Source organism: Thalassophryne amazonica, chromosome 11 (assembly GCF_902500255.1).
Source record: "Thalassophryne amazonica chromosome 11, fThaAma1.1, whole genome shotgun sequence".
Taxonomy (NCBI): Eukaryota; Metazoa; Chordata; class Actinopteri; order Batrachoidiformes; family Batrachoididae; genus Thalassophryne; species Thalassophryne amazonica.
The window spans coordinates 55391781-55413051 of NC_047113.1; the positions used below are offsets into that span (position 1 = coordinate 55391781).

Below are 21271 nucleotides of genomic sequence, written 5' to 3' on the forward strand. Positions count from 1 at the left end.
TTTTTGTTCGCTTGACATGTTGCTTTGGGCCATTGACATTATTGATTTAAAAATAACAATCTGGTTGCAGTCTGAACTCCATTTTTGAGCGTATCCATAAAACATCTGCATGCAATAATACTTTTTGCCCTCTTTTGCACAAAAACATCTCAGTGCCAGATATTATTGATATTGCTGCCATTATTACCACATGGAGACAAAACCAGTCAACATTGTGAATTAATCGAAAAATAAAATTACAATTAAGTTTCATATCACTTATGCAGTGGCGGTGATGCACAAGAGGCTTGCAGGTGACAATAGATACAGTAAAAGCAGAAATGCCTCATTATCTCTGCCAACGAAGTTGGAGGATGTAATGGTTTCACCCCTGTTTGTTTGTTTGTTTGTCTGGAGCCCACAGTTTTTCATATACTGTTATCAAGGTTTTACTGAAGATTCATATCCTGATGAAGGTTAAAGTCAGGGAAAATCCTTATCTTTAACACTGAATGAATTTTCAAAAATTCATAACTGTCAAAAAAGATCAAGTCTGATCCGGATCTGATCCAGATTAAAGATTTTGTGGCCATTTAATTTTTAACAATGAAAACCCCATTTAGTGTACATTTTACATTATGTCTTCATCAAAGGTGCCTCAATCACTCATCTGTGACAGTGAGGAGCAAACTGGCACTCTCAATGAGTAGACATTTAAAGACCCTTTGATCTATATTTTGTATTATATTTTAGCTCATGAAAAGTCACCTCTAACAGGACTTTGACCTTGAAAGGAGATCAAAGTCAGGTTTGCGCTCTATGAGCGTGGTGCTCTAGTTTAGCTTGTCCTTTTGTCCCCTGGTTTAATCTTTTTTGCTGTTAATCAGCACTGGGACTAATGGAGAAGTGAAAGTGAGTGTTACTTTCTGTTTTTAGGATTGCATGAGTCAGGCTCAATCTACAACACTGTTCACACAAACACAGCTTACTTCAAGAGAGTCCTACAACCGCTCATAATAGGACAACTGAGGTTATTCATGCAACACAATTTTAATTGAAAGAATTTTTAAAAAATGAAAAAAAAAATCATTTTTCAATACAATGTCTATGTTTTTATGATCACAGAATATCAGTTTCACAATTCTGTCTTACTTCTGGGAAAGTGTTATTTCCCCTCTGACATTGTTTCAGATTAAATCACCTCCTCAGTGTCATAACACACCTGAAGGTGTTCAGGAGGTCATGTCAGCTCTGAGTAATACAACAGCAATTACATCACAAAGATTTCTTTAATTATGCACATGATGTAACAATCTGAGACACGCTGCAGTCAGGTGCATAAGTAGTTGGATAGTGACATATTTATGTAATATTACCTCCATACACCTCTCTAGTCTTCCCTCACTAGCCTTCTGGCATGGCCACTGAGTTTTTGAGAACTGCCTTCTCCATCCAGCTCCATACTGTTTGCATTTCATAATAACTAATGTAAATGAAGTAAGGCATTATCTAAAGAAAACTGGCTGCAAAAATGATGATTTCTAAGATAATAATCCTTTGTTTTTTGTTTGTCCAATTAATTATGAGCTCTAAAAATAAGAGGGAGTGTGTTTAAAAATGGCTGTTTGATGCAATATCTTTGTTAAAGACCTAAAACTAATGCTGAAAGGTTACGCTGTAAGAACATCTTGATGGTCTTATTTTTTATCTCTGTTGTGATGGTGTCTGGAGGCAAAATATACCACTGGCCAAGTACTTATGGACCTGACAAAGTGGTTACGTTGCACCACTCACAGTCACATGAGACAAAACCATTCAACTGTTTAACCTATGAAGTATAAAATAAATGTTTTGGAAAATAATTGCAGATGGTGCTGTTGTATAACAGCATTTTTACACATGACAAGTTTGAAACAAAATTGTACGCAATCAAAATGCAAGGGCACCAAATGGGTGTAAGTAATGGAATTTAGACAGCTGTGAATGACCAGTTCACCATTTAGACTGTTTATATTGATTAATACTCAAAGGGGTGACGTTCAGATTGGATAATAGTTGTTGGCAATTGTCTGTTTTGGTTTTGAACTTTTATCAGGAATAAAACTGCGGTGACTTGGATGTCAGCAAACAAACACCTTTCTCAGATCCTCCCCAGCATGCGTGCGATCCACCAGTTGCAGGGCATGACAATTTGACAGATGACCCGACCTCCTTGGTAGTAGTATGGCCAAGGGTTGAAACCGCCCAGGGGCTCGTGGTAGCGTCTACAGTAGCGGTAACCTCGACGACAGTACCGGCAGCAGTAGCCACGCTCATCCAGACGGTCGTCCAGTTCAATTCCAATTTCTGTCTGCAGAGGACACAAGACACGTTCTGGGTTATAAACTCAAACAGGACGAATTGCTCCTCCCAAGACGAGGACAGACATCAGATGAACTGAAGGTGTCAAAAATTAAAGCAGGTGCGCAGTGGTGGGTACAGGTAGGGTCCACTAGTCCTAGGGTCCATTGCCCCTAGGGTCCATGAGCCCTAGGGTCCACTGGTCTTAACCTCTTTATATTATTTGATGGTGCATATTACCAAGGTTGGGTAGGATTACTTTGAAAGAATACATGTGGATTACACGTATGTATGCAAATACATTGGATTACTTGTAATCTGATTACTTTTGGATTACATTTCAAAGTAATCCTACCCAACCCTGCATATTACAACCCCAAACTGATGTTAAAGTTCACAAATAAATGTAATACTTTGAAATAGTTAACAAACCAGATCCAGTTTTGTTCAGTTTACAGAAATAAATCACATGATTCTGTTGACATACACCATTAATCACCTTTAATTGCAGTGTTGTCTATAAATCTGTTGAACTGAAAATCAAATAAATTGTCACACTTTTGTAACATTACTTAACCTATTTGAACCTACTTTTTCTTCCACCGAATCAAGACATTTCTGCTTTTACTGTATCTATTGTCACCTGCGAGCCTCTTGTGCATCACCACCACTGCATAATGTGCTGTTTGCAGTGATATACAACTTAATCACAATTTTATTTATTTATTTATTTTTTTATTTATTTTATTTATTTTATTTCTTTTTCAATTGACAGATTTTGTCTCGATGTGGTAATAATGGCAGCGATAGCAATAATATCTGGCAGTGAGATGGTTTTTGTGCGAAAGAGGACAAAACATATTACTGCATGCAGATGTTTTATGGATACGCTCACAAATGGAGTTTAGACTGCAACCAGATTGTTATTTTTAAATCAATAATGTCAATGGCCCGAAGCAACATGTCAAGCAAAAAAAAATATACAGTGGCAAGAGAGTTAACAAATGCAATAATTGCAAACATTCTTCAAATAAACTGACAAGTGCATACTGCAGAGCCCTGAAGGGACTTCTGAAAAGTTCATAAAATCAGTGTTTTGTAGTGCTCTCAACACTGACGGCATAATTCACTTTCTTATAAGTGTTCTGTTAGGTGCTATGTTGTGATTCATGTAATAGTAGCGGTCCCTTTAAGAGCTCGGGTGATGTGTTCTGTTTCCGGCTTTTCTGTTGGCACGCGGCGCCATGTTTGTAGTCCGTTAATAAACGCGACTCCAAGAGTCTTAATGAGAAAAGTTTCGGCTCGTCTTTTCGCCAAAAGACAACTTCTACACTGGTGACCCCGACGTTTGTTTACTGGACGTATCCAGATCGCCATGACCGCCAACGCTGTCTCTCAAGCTCCCCGAATTCTGGGAATCTTCTGCTTCAGCCTGGTTCGCTCAGACTGAGGCACAGTTTGCTTTGAGTCAGATCACCACTGACGAAACTAAATACTACTACGTGGTATCTGCCCTCGGAAGTTCTACGGCATCGAGAGTGGCGAGCCTTCTTAAACGTCCTCCTCTGACGGAAAAGTATGAAACTCTGAAGGAATACTTACTTCAAACATTCGAACTGTATGACGCTGAGAGGGCCAATAGGCTTTTCTGTCTTCAAGGGCTCGGTGACAGCAAGCCCTCAGAGCTAATGGACAGAATGCCCGACCTGCTGGGCGACAACAAGCCAGATTTCCTTTTCCGCCACCTTTTCCTACGCCAACTGCCTGCTCATGTGAGAGCTGCTTTGGCCAACACTGCCAGCACTGATTGCAGAGCACTGGCTGCTGAGGCTGACAAGTGTTTCCTGGTGAGTCAGCAGCCCTGCGCAGCCGCCCTTCTCCCTGCTGGTGCTGTATTAGAGGTACCGGGTGATCATATGCTCATCGCAGCAGCAGCCCCGCGTCGGCAGCAGTCTTCAGGTGTGTGCTTCTACCATGCCAGGTTTGGCCCCAAGGCCAAACGATGCCGCTCTCCATGCAGCTTCAGTGGAGTGGGAAACGCCACAGCCGGCGCTCACTAGTAGCCGTGAGCGTCGGCCATGCCGGCAGGCTGCTCTTCATCCACGACTCCGTCTCTGGCCGAAGCTTCCTCTGCGACACAGGGGCACAGCGGAGTCTACTGCCTGCTTCACAGGTGGACGTGGTAGCTGACACCCACGGCCCCCCCATGGAAGCTGCCAATGGTAGCCCCATCCGTACGTACGGCACAAGGCATGTTGAACTGTGTTTTGGGGGCCAACACTTTAGCTGGGACTTTGTGACTGCCAAAGTAGCCGTTCCCCTCTTAGGGTCAGATTTTTTGTGTGCATATGGACTGTTGGTGGACGTTAAAAATCAGCGCTTGATCGACGCCGTCACTTTCTGTTCGTATGCATGCGCCCTCAGCGACTCTGATGCACTGCACCTCTCCAGCCTGCTCTCTGTCATGGACAGTTTCCAGCATCTGCTCGCCAAGTTCCCAGCACTCACACAGCCCACCTTCTCCTCTTCCACAGCCAAGCACGGTGTCGAGCATCACATTGACACCACTGGCCCGCCTGTATATGCCCGCGCTCGACGCCTCAAGCCGAACAAGCTTGCCGTGGCCAAGACAGAGTTCGAGTCCATGGAGCGCCTGGGGATTGTTCGTCGCTCCAACAGTCCTTGGGCCTCCCCCCTACCGACGACTCAACGACGCGACAACGCCTGACCGCTACCCAGTTCCGCACATCCAGGATTTTTCAGTGCACCTGGCTGGTAAGGTCATTTTTTCGAAGGTGGACCTGATGAGAGGATACCATCAAGTGCCCGTACACCCTCTCGACATCCCAAAAACAGCTGTAATCACGCTGTTTGTTTGAGTTCCTGCGCACCCCGTTTGGGCTCAAGAATGCTGCTCAAACTTTCCAGCGGCTCATGGACTCTGTGTTACGGGATCTGCCTTTCGTGTTTGTATACCTTGACGACATCCTGGTGGCCAGTTCATCACCTTCAGAGCACCTTTCGCACCTTCGCACTCTGTTCGAGCGACTTACCGAGCACGGCCTCATCATCAATTCAGCCAAGTGCGAGTTCGGCCTGTCCACCATAGACTTTCTGGGGCACAGAGTCACAAAGGACGGGGTCGTTCCTCTTCCATCAAAAGTGGAGGCCATCACCACTTTCCCATGCCCAGTCACTGTCAAAGCCTTACAGGAGTTCCTAGGCATGGTTAACTTCTACCACCGTTTTCTCCCCAGGGCCGCCCAAATCATGCGACCCTTGTACGAGGCTCTGAAAGGCGGCAAGCCTAAGCACACTGTGGGCTGGAGCCCGGAAAGAGACAAGGCTTTTGCGGATGCTAAGACAGCCCTGGCTAAGGCCGCCATGTTGGCCCATCCCGCCTCCTCCGCCCCAATCGCACTTACCACAGACGCCTCAGACTACGCGGTCAGTGCGGTTTACGAGCAGTGGGTGGGTAATGCCTGGCAGCCTCTCGCCTTTTTCAGCAGGCAGTTGCGTACCAGTGAACGGAAGTATAGCACCTTCGATCGGGAGCTACTTGGGGTGTACCTCGCCATCCGACACTTTCGTTCACTGCTGGAGGGACGGCAGTTCACCGTTTTTGTGGACCACAAGCCTCTGACTTTTGCCATGTCCAAAGTCACTCAGCCATGGTCGGGCAGGCAACAGCGACAGCTGACTTACATTTCAGAGTTCACGACGGACATTGCACACCTTTCTGGAAAGCACAACCATGTCGCAGATTGCCTCTCCCGCGCTGTTGCGGGGGTGGTCCACCTTGGCCTGGACTACGACAGCATGGCAGCAGAGCAGGCCACAGACCCGGACGTGCAGGCTTGCCGTTCATCCGTTACTAGGCTGCAACTGCAGGATGTGGCATTTTGGCGACGCTGGCACCACTCTGCTTTGCGACGTCTCCATGGGCTCTCCTAGGCCTGTTGTGCCTGGGAAGTGGAGGCGACCTGTTTTTGACGCCATCCATGGCCTCTCACACCCTGGAACCAAGGCCTCACAACGGCTGGTGGCAGCCATGTTTGTGTGGCACGGTCTTAAAAAGGACGTGAGGGACTGGGCGAACACCTGCGTGGAGTGCCAACGTGCCAAAGTACACCGCCAGACCAAAGCGCCACTGGAACAGTTGTGCCAGAACGACGTTTCGACCACGTCAACATCGACCTAGTGGCCCACATAATTCACTTTCTTATAAGTGTTCTGTTAGGTGCTATGTTGTGATTCATGTAATAGTAGCGGTCCCTTTAAGAGCTCGGGTGACGTGTTCTGTTTCCGGCTTTTCTGTTGGCGCGCGGCGCCATGTTTGTAGTCCGTTAATAAACGTGACTCAAAGAGTCTTAATGAGAAAAGTTTCGGCTCGTCTTTTCGCCAAAATACAACTTCTACAGTTTCTATAATTCATTTTAGCACTCTTTCTCACTTATCACATCAAATAGTTTGGAGTTTACAACTTTAGCATTCTCTCCTAGGACTAGTGGGAAGTTTCCAGCGGGCACAGTTCAGCTAATCTGCTAATAGGTAATTAAATAATAATAAAGTTAACCTTCTTGGTACCAGAGTCACTTTTAGTCACAGCTAACTCTGAAAACAATAAGCGGGCTAATTAGCTTCCACTAAATTTAGTTTTGCAAGCTTTAAGCAAGCTAAAAATGCAACATTTAAAAACGTTGTAGATGTTTGTTTCTGTTGAAGGTTATTGACTAATCCAATAAGCAAAATCAATATATTGTGCTAAAACAACAAGCATAACCTGGATGAGATGGAATAGCAGGGGGTCAAGCCAGAGTAAATGCATTAATTAGATTATTAAAATGACTTTCCATGTGTATTTTTATTTCTTAATATTTCTTATTCATTCATTTTGTAATGTGAATAAATTATGCTGAACAGAAGCTGTTTCATTTTGTTTGTTCATTTAGGTATTTCAGACTTTGGCATGCTAAACCTTTGAACCAAAAACAAACAAACAAACAAAAAAGTTACAGTTATCTGTACCTTCAGGGAAATATTTTAGAAGTTTATTGCCTTAGTGTTATCACAGCTAACATTTCAGTTAGCAGATTAGTGGTTATCCAAACTACTTTTAGGTTAGTTTTGCCCACCACTGGCAGGTATGCAAAAAGTTATGTCTTGAAATGCAAAAAATATTTTGAAAGAGATGAACGTGAGCTGCCTTGATTTAAAATAGAGTCCTATCAAGCATGATGTAATGCCCTTGACCTTTCTATTACTGGCTGCAAAAGGATCCATTTCTGACTCTAGCATTCTCATCCACCCTCCACTGGTGCTGTCTTCATCAAAGAGGCTGTAACGGTGGTAGTTACCACCATAATTACACGGTTCCTTTCTTCTCTGACCTCTTAACTACTCCCGTGTCCATGCTCCGTGCCAAAATGGCTGCCCCCTCCTCCATAGAGCAATTCAATTAGAGCATCCCCGCATCTTGGTTCCCTCAACCTGACCTTGACTTTAAGTGCATGCACATTCCTAAAGCAATTAGCAGAGTAATGATTGCCTAAGAAGAAGTCTTTCATTTGCTCTTGCTGGCCTGTCCTCTGAATTATAGAGGAGCCAAATGAAACCCAAATGAAAGGTAAATTGGGTAGAATTAATGGGCCCCTGGATTTTTCCATTGTGCTGGTTGGCTCGTGCCCTTGTAGACTCATGGGGCTGAGTGTTGCCATATTTGATCAAGACCAACTCCAAATGGGGTTTTGGAGAAACGCCACTTAGCTCACAGTTCAAGTCAAGACAGCAAGTACTCCAGTATGCGTTTGAACCGCATTTTAATCTGTTTTAGAAGGAAATGAATCCTCCGAGACATTTGACGAGCTCTTGTTACACTGCTTGGATCCAACGCTGGTGGTATTCAATCCAGAACATACTGCCATAATACTTTGCAAAACAGAATAAGACGACATCTGCTGTTGGGAAAAAGAAAATATGTTTAACCTATTCAAGGGGACAGGACCCATCCTCTAGCAGTGATGCCGTCGGGTTAGTAAACTTGTTGAGAAAATATTTCGGATGCATTCACTGTCATTATAAACTTCTTTCTTGTCAATCTTTTTCTCTCGCCTTCCTTAAGGGATTCCCAACATGCACTGCAACAAATACGTGAATAGGATGGGACAAAAACGTAGTATGTGGAAGTCCGTGATCATTCCTCTGATGACATAGACAGTAATTTACCTCTTTGAAAGATACAGCATTTTGCACAGTAAAACAGAGGGTGCACTCTGGCACGGCTTGATAAATTCTCTGTAAGTACCATAACCTATATCACACACATTCTGAAATGTTCCATTTACAGGCTGGCAGTAAGTGGTTTTGGCAAAAACAACCCCCAAACTATAACTCCTTTTTTAAGGTGCCAGACATCACGGTTTTGCATGCAAAAGTGTGTGTGGTGTGTGTGTGTGTGTGTGAAAAGAGGTGTAATGTGAAAGGGGGAGGTGGAGAGAGAGAGAGAGAGAGAGAGAGAGAATTTGTGTTGAGACCCAATGGCTTTTTTTTTCCCCGCTGGTTGGATTTGAGGTCGTAAATCATCTCATATTTTTGCGAGTCGGGTGGTGTTAAAAAACCCTGATGTACACATCACTACCCTCCAGTCAGGATTTCCTTCAGGGCTCAATTATGGCAAAAATCATAACACTAATTATATGACATGATTCATTATTGACTTTTGAAACATCCTGCTTTCAGTGGACTTTAAAAAAAAAAAACTTGTATTTGACACATAATTTTTAAAAATATTGAACTGAAAAACAAAAACTCAAAGTGAAAGCATAGATCTTGGCCAACCCATAAATGGGTAAATAGATGAAGTGTGGGCAACATTGGCGTGACCTGTGTGGGACGAATGAAGCATGAACATCTCATTTCATATTTACCAAGATAACTAAGGCTAACAGCCTTCCTTTTGTTCGGCTGTAAATGTATATGTTTGCAGAATGGACGGTAGTTTGTGTGTTGTGGAATTTCTGTCATGATGCCAGCATAAAGTGAGACAGGCGACACAAGGAGCAGTCACGATTCAGACATACGATGCAGAGAGATTTAATTTTGGTCAAAGCAGGAAACAGGTGCACCTGGAGAAGTTCCGAAAGGTACCGCATGCAGCCATACCCACAGATCCTTTTGCCTTCCAGATAACTCAGATAACCATGTTAAGTACCCCTGCAATAATGAAAACAAAATCATAATACAAACATGGCCTTTGGCTGGTCTGGGCCATGATCAGATGTTTAGAGAAACACAACGTACTATGTCAACAAAGACGAATGCTAGCAGGGGATGACCCTGGCCCAGTACTTTTAGTACTTTCTGTCCTGACAATATGAGGCAAACATCAATTTTTCCTCTACAGTGTGCAGGTATTAACAACACCAGCAGCTGTGGCAACATCAGTGGTGCTAATGTCACCAACTTAGTCATACCAGCTAATTACCGCTAATATTATAGTACAATAAGTAAGCCCCTTCGGCTTCTCCCTTGTTTTTTGTTGCCACATCAAGTCTGTGGTGGATCTGCATGTTGATGTTGTACACGTTTTACACCGGATGCCCTTCCCGACATACTGTAACTCCACATTACATGGAGAATGGGCAGGGGTGGGTTTGACCTGGGAACCGTCCGCGCACTAAGTAAGCGCACTTCGCCACCATCCCTGACACTAACATTATACTATAATTTGACAAATGTTTGTTGGTTTGCATGTCTGTTTGTTTGTTGCACTACTCCTCTGAGGTGATTGGACCCAGTTTGATGTGTACATGTAGGTTGACTCCAGAATTGCCCTTTAAGGATTTGTTTTGGCAAAGTTCAAGGTAATTGAGGTCAAACTGTTTATTACCCTTTCCCCCCAGGTCCTTTGGCTGATCTCCAACAAACTTGGTACAGTAGTGTTCAGAATAATAGTAGGGCTATGTGACTAAAAAGATTAATCCAGGTTTTGAGTATATTTCTTATTGTTACATGGGAAACAAGGTACCAGTAGATTCAGTAGATTCTCACAAATCCAACAAGACCATGCATTCATGATATGCAGACTCTTAAGGCTATGAAATTGGGCTATTAGTAAGAAAAAGTAGAAAAGGGGGTGTTCACAATAATAGTAGCATCTGCTGTTGACGCTACAAACTCAAAATTATTATGTTCAAACTGCTTTTTGAGCAATCCTGTGAATCACTAAACTAGTATTTAGTTGTATAACCACAGTTTTTCATGATTTCTTCACATCTGCGAGGCATCAATTTTGTTGGTTTGGAACCAAGATTTTGCTCGTTTACTAGTGTGCTTGAGGTCATTGTCTTGTTGAAACACCCATTTCAAATGCATGTCCCATCAGTCCACAAAATATTCCTCCATTTCTCTTTAGGCCAGTTGATGTGTTCTTTGGGCAAATTGTAACCTCTTCTGCACATGTCTTTTATTTAACAGAAGGACTTTGCGGGGGATTCTTGCAAATAAATTAGCTTCACACAGGCATCTTCTAACTGTCACAGCACTTACAGGTAACTCCAGACTGTCTTTGATCATCCTGGAGCTGATCAATGGATGAGCCTTTGCCATTCTGGTTATTCTTCTATCCATTTTGATGGTTGTTTTCCATTTTCTTCCATGCGTCTCTGTTTTTTTGTCCATTTTAAAGCACTGGAGATCATTGTAGATGAACAGCCTATAATTTTTTGCACCTGCGTATAGGTTTTCCCCTCTCCAATCAACTTTTTAATCAAACTACGCTGTTCTTCTGAACAATGTCTTGAACATCCCATTTTCCTCAGGCTTTCAAAGAGAAAAGCATGTTCAACAGGTGCTGGCTTCATCCTTACATAGGGGACGCCTGATTCACATCTGTTTGTTGCCACACTACTATTATTGTGAACACCCCTTTTCTACTTTTTTTTTTTTTACTAATAGCCCAATTTCATAGCCTTAAGAGTGTGCATATCATGAATGCTTGGTCTTGTTGGATTTGTGAGAATCTGCTGAATCTACTGGTACCTTGTTTCCCATGTAACAATAAGAAATATACTCAAAACCTGGATTAATCTTTTTAGTCACATAGCACTACTATTATTCTGAACACTACTGTATGTGTATGACAGTCAACCCCAGACATGACGTTAAAGTGTTTATTCTGACACCGAATTTGGGTTCTGGAATTGCCCAGAAAGGACAAAATGGAATTCAGCAAAATAATAATTTCATCTCAATTATTTTAATAATTCTTGAAAGTCCCAAATCATTATTGAAATCAAAATTCAATGAACCACCCAGTGTTGTGTGTTGGGGGGTGTGGCTGGATATTTTGGTGTTCTTTTCTTTTCTTTGCTCTCCAGGTGGCATGAAAACTGATTTGTCTGTGGAGAAGGTGCTGGCTGAAGAATCCTTCACCCTCATCAACATCATGTGCAGCACCTGTGAATGGTGCTCACATGCAACCTTAAAGACTTTCAGCTGAAGCAGATAATTGGATGGCGTTCTGCATTTAAGTCATGTGTGATTCAAGCAGAACTGCCGGGAACTCGACCTTGTGATGTTCGTTTGTGAGACGCTGAGGACCGCGCCTGGGTTTGACACATCGAGCCGTGAAGCAAGGAAGGGTGAGGGACACATGCTGTCAGCACACATCAGAGGTGATTAAGTGTTTGACTAATTGTTGATAGTAACTTGGTATTTTGTTACGCAGTATACTTGAATTGTGATGAGGATTGTGCAGCTCGCTTCTCACTGCTGTGGCATGCGGACAAGTGGTCCTCCACCTGTTGTGAGAAGCTGCTCATTTGCATAAAGCTTAAAATACAGACCTGCATGTGTTGCTGATAGTGTGTGCCTTTTGAAGGATATTAGTTGTAACTGCTAATTTACCTCACCTCTTCTATGCTTCGCAGAGAGTCGGTTTGTCGTGTCCACCTGGGGGGTGTTTGGCGGTGGTAGTGGGTCCAGGAGCGCCGGGCTTCGATCCTTTTGGGCGCTGGAGAGCGTGCCAGCCTTCACTCCACCAGAAGGACGCTATTTCTGTTTTTACACTTTTTATGCACCAGCGGGTGAAATAAATATATTGTTTTTGGAACCGCTTTTCTGGTTATTTTTAGCGCTGGGTTCCGTCTAACGCAGGTCCGCTCCTCAACCCGCGTCGACACATAACACCCAGGCTTAATTCCCTCATAGTTCGATCAGTTATAATATCAGATATTCAAATGGTTTATTTTTCATTCAGCTTACAAGTTTTCAGCAGTTTGTTACGGAAGCAACACGAAAGTTGTCAAAAGACCAACGATCATGTTATCTGCTCCTCACAGTCCGAACCATGTGATCTGCCCACATCTTGATCCCCGACTTCGAAATGAATGAAATATTTTATTCAGACGTTATGTTTATCAAAACAAACAGCCAATAGGCAGAATTCAAGTTAACAAACAACAAAACAAACAAGCAAAAAAGACAATTAATCAGAGTGATCCCATTAAAACAGAGGATACATATTAATCACTCTGGCTTTTCGTGGGGCGCGGTGGCGGCGTGATAAGAACGGTTCACCTTGGGAAATCTGAGGCAGTCGCTCACAAACAAGCGACATTAATGAAGAGTAAAAACCATTACGCCCTCGCTGCATCTGATTTCATCAGGCTCACGCGTGCACAATCACAAACACTCTCAGGCACCTCGACGCATAATATGAAGCTGTGGATATGAATGAGTCTGCAGAGTAGAAAAGCGCGTCAACCATTCAATAAGATGCAATGAATCAAAGCGCGCCTCCTCTAATCTTCACACTTGTTGCTGATGTTTCAGCCGCACTGATCACTGCTCTTCATGAGCTTGAAGCACATGCCTGGATGTCTTATTAAATCTCACCGCACTCGTTCTGGGATCAAAACACCAGATAACATTTCTGTTTTGCAGCCCCGCTTTGTGTTGGAGGATTTTTATGTCGACACAAAGGGCAACGCAGCCGGCGCGAGCCGCGCAGCAACTATGTCCTGATGTGAGATTTTCATCAGACTCTGCTCTGATGTGACGCGACATGACAATGAAATTGGTCATAATTGAATATGGTGCATCTCGGTAACCTCTGCTTTTTTTTCTTTTTTTACCGAGCGATAAGACACAGCGCCCGATTCACACAAACACTCAGGAGTTCTTTCAGCTTTGAACAACCATGCACGAACAACTATCAGTCCTGTGAGGTTAAAGTGAAGTCTGCGTTAAATGCGCAACACAAATGCATGAAAAGAGGCAGATCAAGCATGTTTACGCTCAGGTCCATAAGTATTTGGACAGTAAAACCACTTGTCATTTTGCCTCAGTGCACCACCACAGTGGAGTTTAAATGAAAAAAAATCCAACGTGTGCTTGTAGTGTCAGCTTTCAGCTTTAATTCAAGAGGTTCAACATAAATGTCACATTAACCATTTAGGAATTATAGACATTTTTGTGCATGGTAGAGAGAGAGAGAGAGAGAGAGAGAGAGAGAGAGAGAGAGCTCTCTGCTCTGCAGTTTGGCAAGGTTTGATTCCTGGCCAGGATACCTGTCTTGGACACATCATCTGCATTGTCTCAATCCTCCCAGCTGTACAGTGGTATTGGCCTTGCCTGGGGAAGTAACCTGTGATGGACTGGTGTCCCATTCAGAGGGAGTCTTAGACTCCCTCTTTATGTAATCCGGGGATAAGCTCCGGCACCAATGGGCCTCTTGGCATATATAGGACGTACAGTACATCCATTTTCAGAGGCCATAAGTAATCGGACAAATTAACTATCAGTATTATTGTTAATATAAATCATCAATTTTACCGCTGGCTTTTTGGATGGATACATGAACATTTCCAAGTTGCTATAAAAGATTTTTTAGACTTTGCTGACATCAATCATTAAGAAATACATAAATCTGTCTGGAGTAAGCAGTTTTCAAAAGCTGAATGAACTGAAAAACTGCAACACCACCTATGACAACCCTGAAGGAGTTATATGCTATATAATAATACATTTCTACTTAAATTCCTGGGCTTATTTCCAAATAAAATACACTTTGTTTTACCAAGATGAAGCAATAATAGTTTGAATCAAACCATTGTTTGAAATTTTGTTGTTCCCTCTCCATTATGTCCAAAAGCTGTCCCAAATGATCCCCGCTACAAAACACAGTCATATCATCAGCAAATAAAATGCAACTCATGGACTTGGAAACCAAACATATATTATTAATATATAAAAGAAACAACAATGGCCCAAGGACTGAACCCTGGGAAACCCCACATATAATTTTCCAAAATTCAGAATTCATCCCATCAATATGGACACACTGATACCTGTTGTGTAAATAACTAGGTATCCAGTCATATGTCAATCCTCTGATACCATATTTCTGTAATTTATCCAATAATAAAGTATGATCTATAGTGTCAAATGCCTTTTGTAAATCAAAGAAAACCCCTACAGTGTGTTGCTTATTCTCAATTGCATTTGTAATTTGTTCAACAAAATCAATTAAAGCCAAAGAGTACACGATGTTTTGCTATAAAGTCCTTTAACCTCTTAACAAATGCCTTTTACAAAATTTTTGAAAACTGTGGTAACAGTGAGACTGGCCTGTAGTTTGAAAAGAGATGTTTGCCACCAGATTTGAACAGGGGTATCATTTTAGCTGTTTTCATTTTGGAAGAAAATTTTCACTGTGTGCATCAACTCCAGCCGTTTCTTCCCTTCAGCCTCATCAGATGCTGGCGGGAAGTTTTTGGACTTGTCCTCCACAGGAAAAAAGGTCAGCTTCATATATTTGCCAACACCTGTTGGTCCTCAAACGATTATTCATCTTTAGAAACGTGCACTGAAATCCAGACTTATAAGCAGCAGTGGCTGAAGCGAACTGGCAGGATTTTTCTGTCTGTGCATGTGACAGATGAAAAGGGGCAAACAGCAGCTCGTGTGCTTGGGTTTGTGCCTGTGTTTGGTGGTTTCCGTGTGTGCTCACATTTACATGAGTTCTACAGAAGAAAAAAAAAAACCACCCCCAGGTTTGGATGACAGACACAGCATCCTGTCAGCGTGATTGAAGGTTCAGAATCCAAATTACAGGCCGCTGTGTTGCCTCCACTGGTCCACAAAGGCCTTTGTTATCGCTGCACCCACAAACAGAGCCTGGAACAGACTGCAGAGGTCTGCGCCACTGCACTGATACATGCAGGACATTTCAAAAGGACATTTCTGAGGTTTTCATCCCCCCGGTATGTTTTAATTGTCTTGGCACCACCAGCTGCTGAAGATGAGGGAGTAAACAGTTGAGCTGAGGTAAGGAGAAGGAGCATTTGTGGGACAGGTCGAATAAATATCAACATTATAGGACGTGTCATTCCATCGTGTGTCTCACAGTTTCTATCAGCTCCGGGACAGAGACTGAACCAGTGTTACCTTCACCTACATGAGTTAAGAATTTGTGTGTGTGTGTGTGTGTGTGTGAGTGTGTGTGTGTATGTTAAACAATTTTTTTTTCGAAGCTTTATTGTAGTGGAGCAGATAACTATGACTTTTGGCTAGAATTGTTCACATGGTGATACAAGCATCAGATTTAGCATGAATGTTCTTCATAAATCAGTGTTTGAGAAAAAAGTGCTGGCCACTTGAAAATCCAATATGGTGGCCAGATAGGGGTCAATGAAGAATTACACAGGGGTCAAAATTTAAAAATGCTCCAATCATATTGAAAAGTATAACACATTATTTGTCTGATCATAAATATTCCAAAAAGGTATAGTGTGGGCAATCTGTGACTGAATGTTATGGAGTTATTGAGTAAAAACAGCGATAATGGTGAGAAAGGACAATGTCAGTTTGTACAGGGGTCAAAAGTTAAAGTTGCTCCAATTTTTGTAATCTTAAGCAAATTATTGGTTGAGTTAATAGGGTTTTAAATAGGAATAGTTTACACCATGTGTCACGCTCAGTTGTCATGTTACAGGGTAAAATATGTCACATGCCATAGAATCTAATGTATGGCGACATTTTTGACATTTACTCTGCAAACCAAGCATTCAGCAGTCAAAACTATTCCATTTATCAATCCTATTAGTTCAACCAATAATTTGCACTACTTTTTACCAAAATTAGAGCAACTTTAACTTTTGACTCCTGTGTAAAGTGAAATTGACCTTTGTCACCATTCTTAATGTTTTTACCCCATAACTTCATAACATTCAGTTATAGATAGTCCAAACTATACCTTTTTTTTAAATCTTTGTGATCAGACACATAATGTGGTATAGCTTTCAATATGACTGGAGCATTTTACAATGTTGGCCTCTGTGTAATTCTTCAATAGACCCCTACCTGGCCACCTGTACAGGGTTTTCAATCACGTGACCGATTTGCTCCCGTCTCCATCGTGGATTACTACGCGGCTGGCGCATGAAAGAAAATAGAGAATATGAAAGCCTATTACGAGGCTTTAAACCCTCGAGAAAAAGCTGTTTATCGTGATCGATGTGCAACAGTTGGTTCAGTGGATCCGTATGTTATACTGGATAGTGAATTTAATGACGATGTAACAGTGGCTGGCACTTTGAATGAATGAATGAATGAATTTAATATAAAATGTGCACTTTCACAGCGTAAGCTTAATATGGCCAGAATCAAGCAGATCACCCATAAATCCACCGGAGGAAAAGCTCCAAGTAAGCTGCTGGCTACCAAAGCCACCCGGAAGAGTGCTCCGGCTACCGGTGGTGTGAAGAAGCCTCACCATTACAGGCCCGGCACCGTGGCGCTGAGAGAGATCCACCGCTTCTGCAATTGTTCATCAAATGCACGAAGCAGATCACAGCGGCCACCGCGTCGTAATCCAGAATGGCCGCAGGGCACAAAATCACGTGACCGATACGTCACATGAAAACCCTCTATTGAAAATTCAAGTGGCCAATCGTTTTTTTTTTCAAAACAGTAATGTCTAAGGAGTATTTGTACTAAATGTGTTGCTTGTATTACCATATGAAGGATTGTTTCAGTTATCTGCTGCACTATTGCTTCTGATTTCATTTAAAAATAATCAAATTGTTATTTTAAACTTCTTTTCAAAGTTATAAATCAAAGATGTCTTCATTTATGTGGTTTTGATGAGGGGGCACATCTAGCTTCACCTGAGTCGGGGGGGGGGGGGGGGTGGGTTGTGGCTTGGTTGGGTGCTTGAAAGGCACACCCATAGTGGGGGAGGGGGGTGCCCTGGGCATGCACAACCACAGAGTTTTAAAAATTGATTGCCTTTTCCTGCATTCTAACGCAATCTGGGAAGCTGAAGATTGTCTCTGGTCATCATTTAATACACAATTTTTATTTTAAACACTGGAAATCTAATTCTACAGCAGCCTCCATCAGTCAGACTTTGTTTATGCAAGACCTTTCTCAGTGGATGATGTCTACTTGTATAACCCTCTTGCAGTACCTTCGTGACCCAGTAGTGGGCGGCAGCTGCCACTCTGGGAATCACATTTTAATTCATCAAGATAAACTGGAATAATAAGTGATAAATTAATTTTAAGGAAAAATTCACTTTTTGATAACATTTATCATATTAAAGCATTATTAAATGGGAAGTTTGACATTTTTCAACCTGGGCTGTATTTCACATATTTCCCTCAGGACAAAATTTAATTTAATTGGTGCAGCAATGATTTAGAACACAAGCACCATCAGGGGCTAACTGGCTATATAATGTAATGGCACAGGGCAAGCTCAACACACTCATAGTAAACAGGCAAAAACATCATTAGAAGTGTCTGTGAGCATGGAGAGGGTCCCTATGGAGGTATATGTGCATGTTTACCTTACAAAATGTAAAGAAACTTTAAAACTGCTGGTTATACAGTTCACTGCTTACCTTTGAAGAATGAAGACGGACTGCATTTCTATTGCACTTTTCCATCGCTGAAAATGCTGTACAATGATGCCTCGCATTTGCTTCCACAGTCAAGGCTGGTACCCATTTACAGCTGGGTGTACTGAGACAATGCAGATTATGTGTCTTGTCCAAGGACACAGACAGGTAGTTTAGCAGGATTCAAACCTAGGTCTACATATAGGCAGGCCAGTTCCTTATCCACCTGCTGCACCTCAGCCTCATAGCTGTCCATTAGCACTGGCCATCAATAACTCAGTTACTTGCTGGTGAAGGACTGTCGAGATCAAGCAGTAAACTTCGATGGCCTCAAATGAAGCCCAACTGGAAGAAGAAAAAGTTGCAGTTCCTTGAGGCTGCATCCAAAAGTGGGCAGGTTCCCATTATGGCCACACCAAAGAATACTGTTATGACGATGACTGCACAGTCCCCAAAAATATTATATAATAAACACATGAACAGAAATGAACCTGTTAGCTTTGCTGGGTCAGACTCAAAGAGAGTCACCCATGCTCCACCTCTTTATGCATTCATGAGTTCATCGAGACATAACCAGAGTCAGCGCTGCCACCCAGACACATATCAGCTGATCTTGGTCTCGCGGGATGTCACACAGGCTTTGTGCAGTATATATACATTCTACGCTTGAGACCCTGATGATGATTTTGAGAAAAACAGGTTCCAAGTTTTATTTTATTAGTTTATTTTGGATATTTAGAATCAGTTAAACATACAGCTACTATTCAATGCTAATACAAACTCCTGTGCCATCTTTCAGTTGGTGATATGACCTTTGACCTTATTGGGTGACCTTGAAAGCACCCTGCTCAGCGTGCCGCTCTTGTTGGACCGACATCTCTGCTATTTTGGCATTGCGGGATAGCTCGTGCCCCCAGACTGAGCTCGTCGGACTACTTTCGCCTGACCCAGTTTCTGGTTGTTTGCAAAATAGCGTTGAATTTGCCAACATGAGAAGATGCTGCTGGATGAGTGTGAGTATTGACTTAAGATCATTTAGGCGTAAAAACACACGAGATACACAAGTTCTTGTGCCAAATATCGCAATTATCTGGGAACTATTTTTTGCACAGGAATTCATCAAGCACGTCGGCCGTGGGCGCGTACTAACATAGAATATACAAAAACTGTATAGACGTTCGACCAAAACTAGAGCGTCCATTTTTAACTTGCCATAACCTAAGCTAGTAGCACTCGTGAGAGTATGCCTTGAAAGGTCAAACTCAGAATTGCTATTGTTGCTTGTGCTAAGTGGCTAGCATGCTTGTCAGTGGTTGCAGGCAGCCCATGGCCGTTGTCCATGTGCATCTGGCATTGCACCAGGAAAGGCATCAGGTGTAAAACTTGTGCCAAATCAAACTCGGGTCCAAACCAGATCCGCTGTGGTGTCCTCAAAAGAAGATCAAGAACGTCTGAAGTAATCAGTTTGAGCTGAACTAACGGATCGAGTTTTACACTGTGGCATGTGTGTTCATTTTACCCACTTTGATAATGACAACATTATTAGCAAATGCAACTTTTCTGCATAGCAGTGACCTTGAGCGCACTCCTCGTTAGAGCAATTCCACTGCCTCAGAAATAAAAAGAAGAAGAAATGAAAAAGGCACTAACAGGCACTGAAGGCAGACGTTTCTGCCTTTGAAAGACTGGAAATTCCTCTCAATTAATGGAGAGACATTAAGGGAGCCTTCATTGAACTGGCCTTACTTAAACAGATATATAGAGCAATTGCTGTGCCCTCTGGTGCACAAAGTCAGTTTTAACATCAATTAGTGAGCGATTTATATGCAGAAAGAGTCGAGGCAGAGCTGGATCTGATTGAAGTGACTCCACTGTATCGTGCGGTGCGGCCCTTACATAGTCGTTTACGGGAAGGTGGTCCAGGACATCACGAGTGAATCGCTGACCTCTGACCTCTGCATCAGGTGCGTCCACATTTCCCATCTCCTGGCGGTTGGCGTCTGAATGCACACAAAGATGAGGAAGGAGAGCAACATTGTGGGTTCATTGTTGGCTCGTAGATTAAATGTTGGCTTGTGCCGTCTCTGTCCCCAGTGGCGAGATGTTAATTACCAAGGTTCGGATGAAATTTGCCGGAATTCATTCCAAGCTTTTTCATGCTGCATTTAAACAATGGTGTTGCTGTTGTGATGGTAACGCACAAATCATTTTCCACAGATCCTAATTAGTAAAGCCTGCACATGCTTTTGAGACAAATCACCCCCGAAAAAAACAAAAACAAAACAACAGTAGATCATCAGTGTTTCAACTTCCAGAACAAATAGGAAACAGCCAGACTGTCTGCTCATATGGTTGGGAAATCACATGGTCTGTGCGGATGTCTGTATGGCCTGCGGGGACACCCTCCGGTAAGAGTGTTAATCTTGTGCGTTTAGAGGCAGAGATGCCCCCTGCTCTTACCACTCAGCGGGGAGGAATGAATCCAATGGATGGGCAGCTCCTGGCAAATCTCCCAGATCTTGGAGTTGAAGAGGAATGCTGGGTTAACGATGGGCTCCTCAGCAGGAACCCACACTCGGGAGTCCTCCACCTTCACATCCGTGGCGTCGGTCTCACGCACCTGCTGGAAAACACACACAGGGAGGATATCAGAGCACGTAAAAACATTTGGCCTCGCTATCACGCGGCCCTCGTTTGAACTCGGCTGGTTCTGCGCTATCGCCCTTCCGTCCGCCGAGAGAGGGTGGTGACTCCTTGACTCCCCGCCTGTTACCCCTGCGCTCGTCTCAAGCCTCGGGGTCGCTCTTTCGATTGCACATCATTGAAATTCACAGACAGTGATGATTTGACTTTTAAATGACTTTAGAAGTGGTCTTCATTACTCTGAGTGTGGCTGCAGTATCGTTTAATGTGACAGACACAATAAAGTCTCGCCTCCGCCCCCCCCAACCACAATGCTTGACTTGGCGCTCAGCGCCATCAGTGGGCTTAATTTGTTGATACTGTAGTTCATGAGCTGTAAAGTAAACTATTATTGCTTAATGATAG

The 21271-nt window shown here is 42.9% G+C and overlaps 1 protein-coding gene across 1 annotated transcript in view; it reads right to left on the reverse strand.

The window, feature by feature from the left end:
• Window positions 1–856: 856 nt before the first annotated feature.
• Window positions 857–21271, reverse strand: part of tnmd (tenomodulin) — a 211323-nt gene continuing 190908 nt past the window's right edge. Inside the window, exons 5-7 of the mRNA XM_034181964.1 lie at window positions 20684–20846; window positions 20120–20223; window positions 857–2329 (exon numbers count right to left, since the gene is read on the reverse strand). Coding sequence (XP_034037855.1) covers window positions 2120–2329; window positions 20120–20223; window positions 20684–20846 — 477 coding nt within the window. The 3' untranslated portion in view covers window positions 857–2119. The remainder of the gene's footprint in view (window positions 2330–20119; window positions 20224–20683; window positions 20847–21271) is intronic.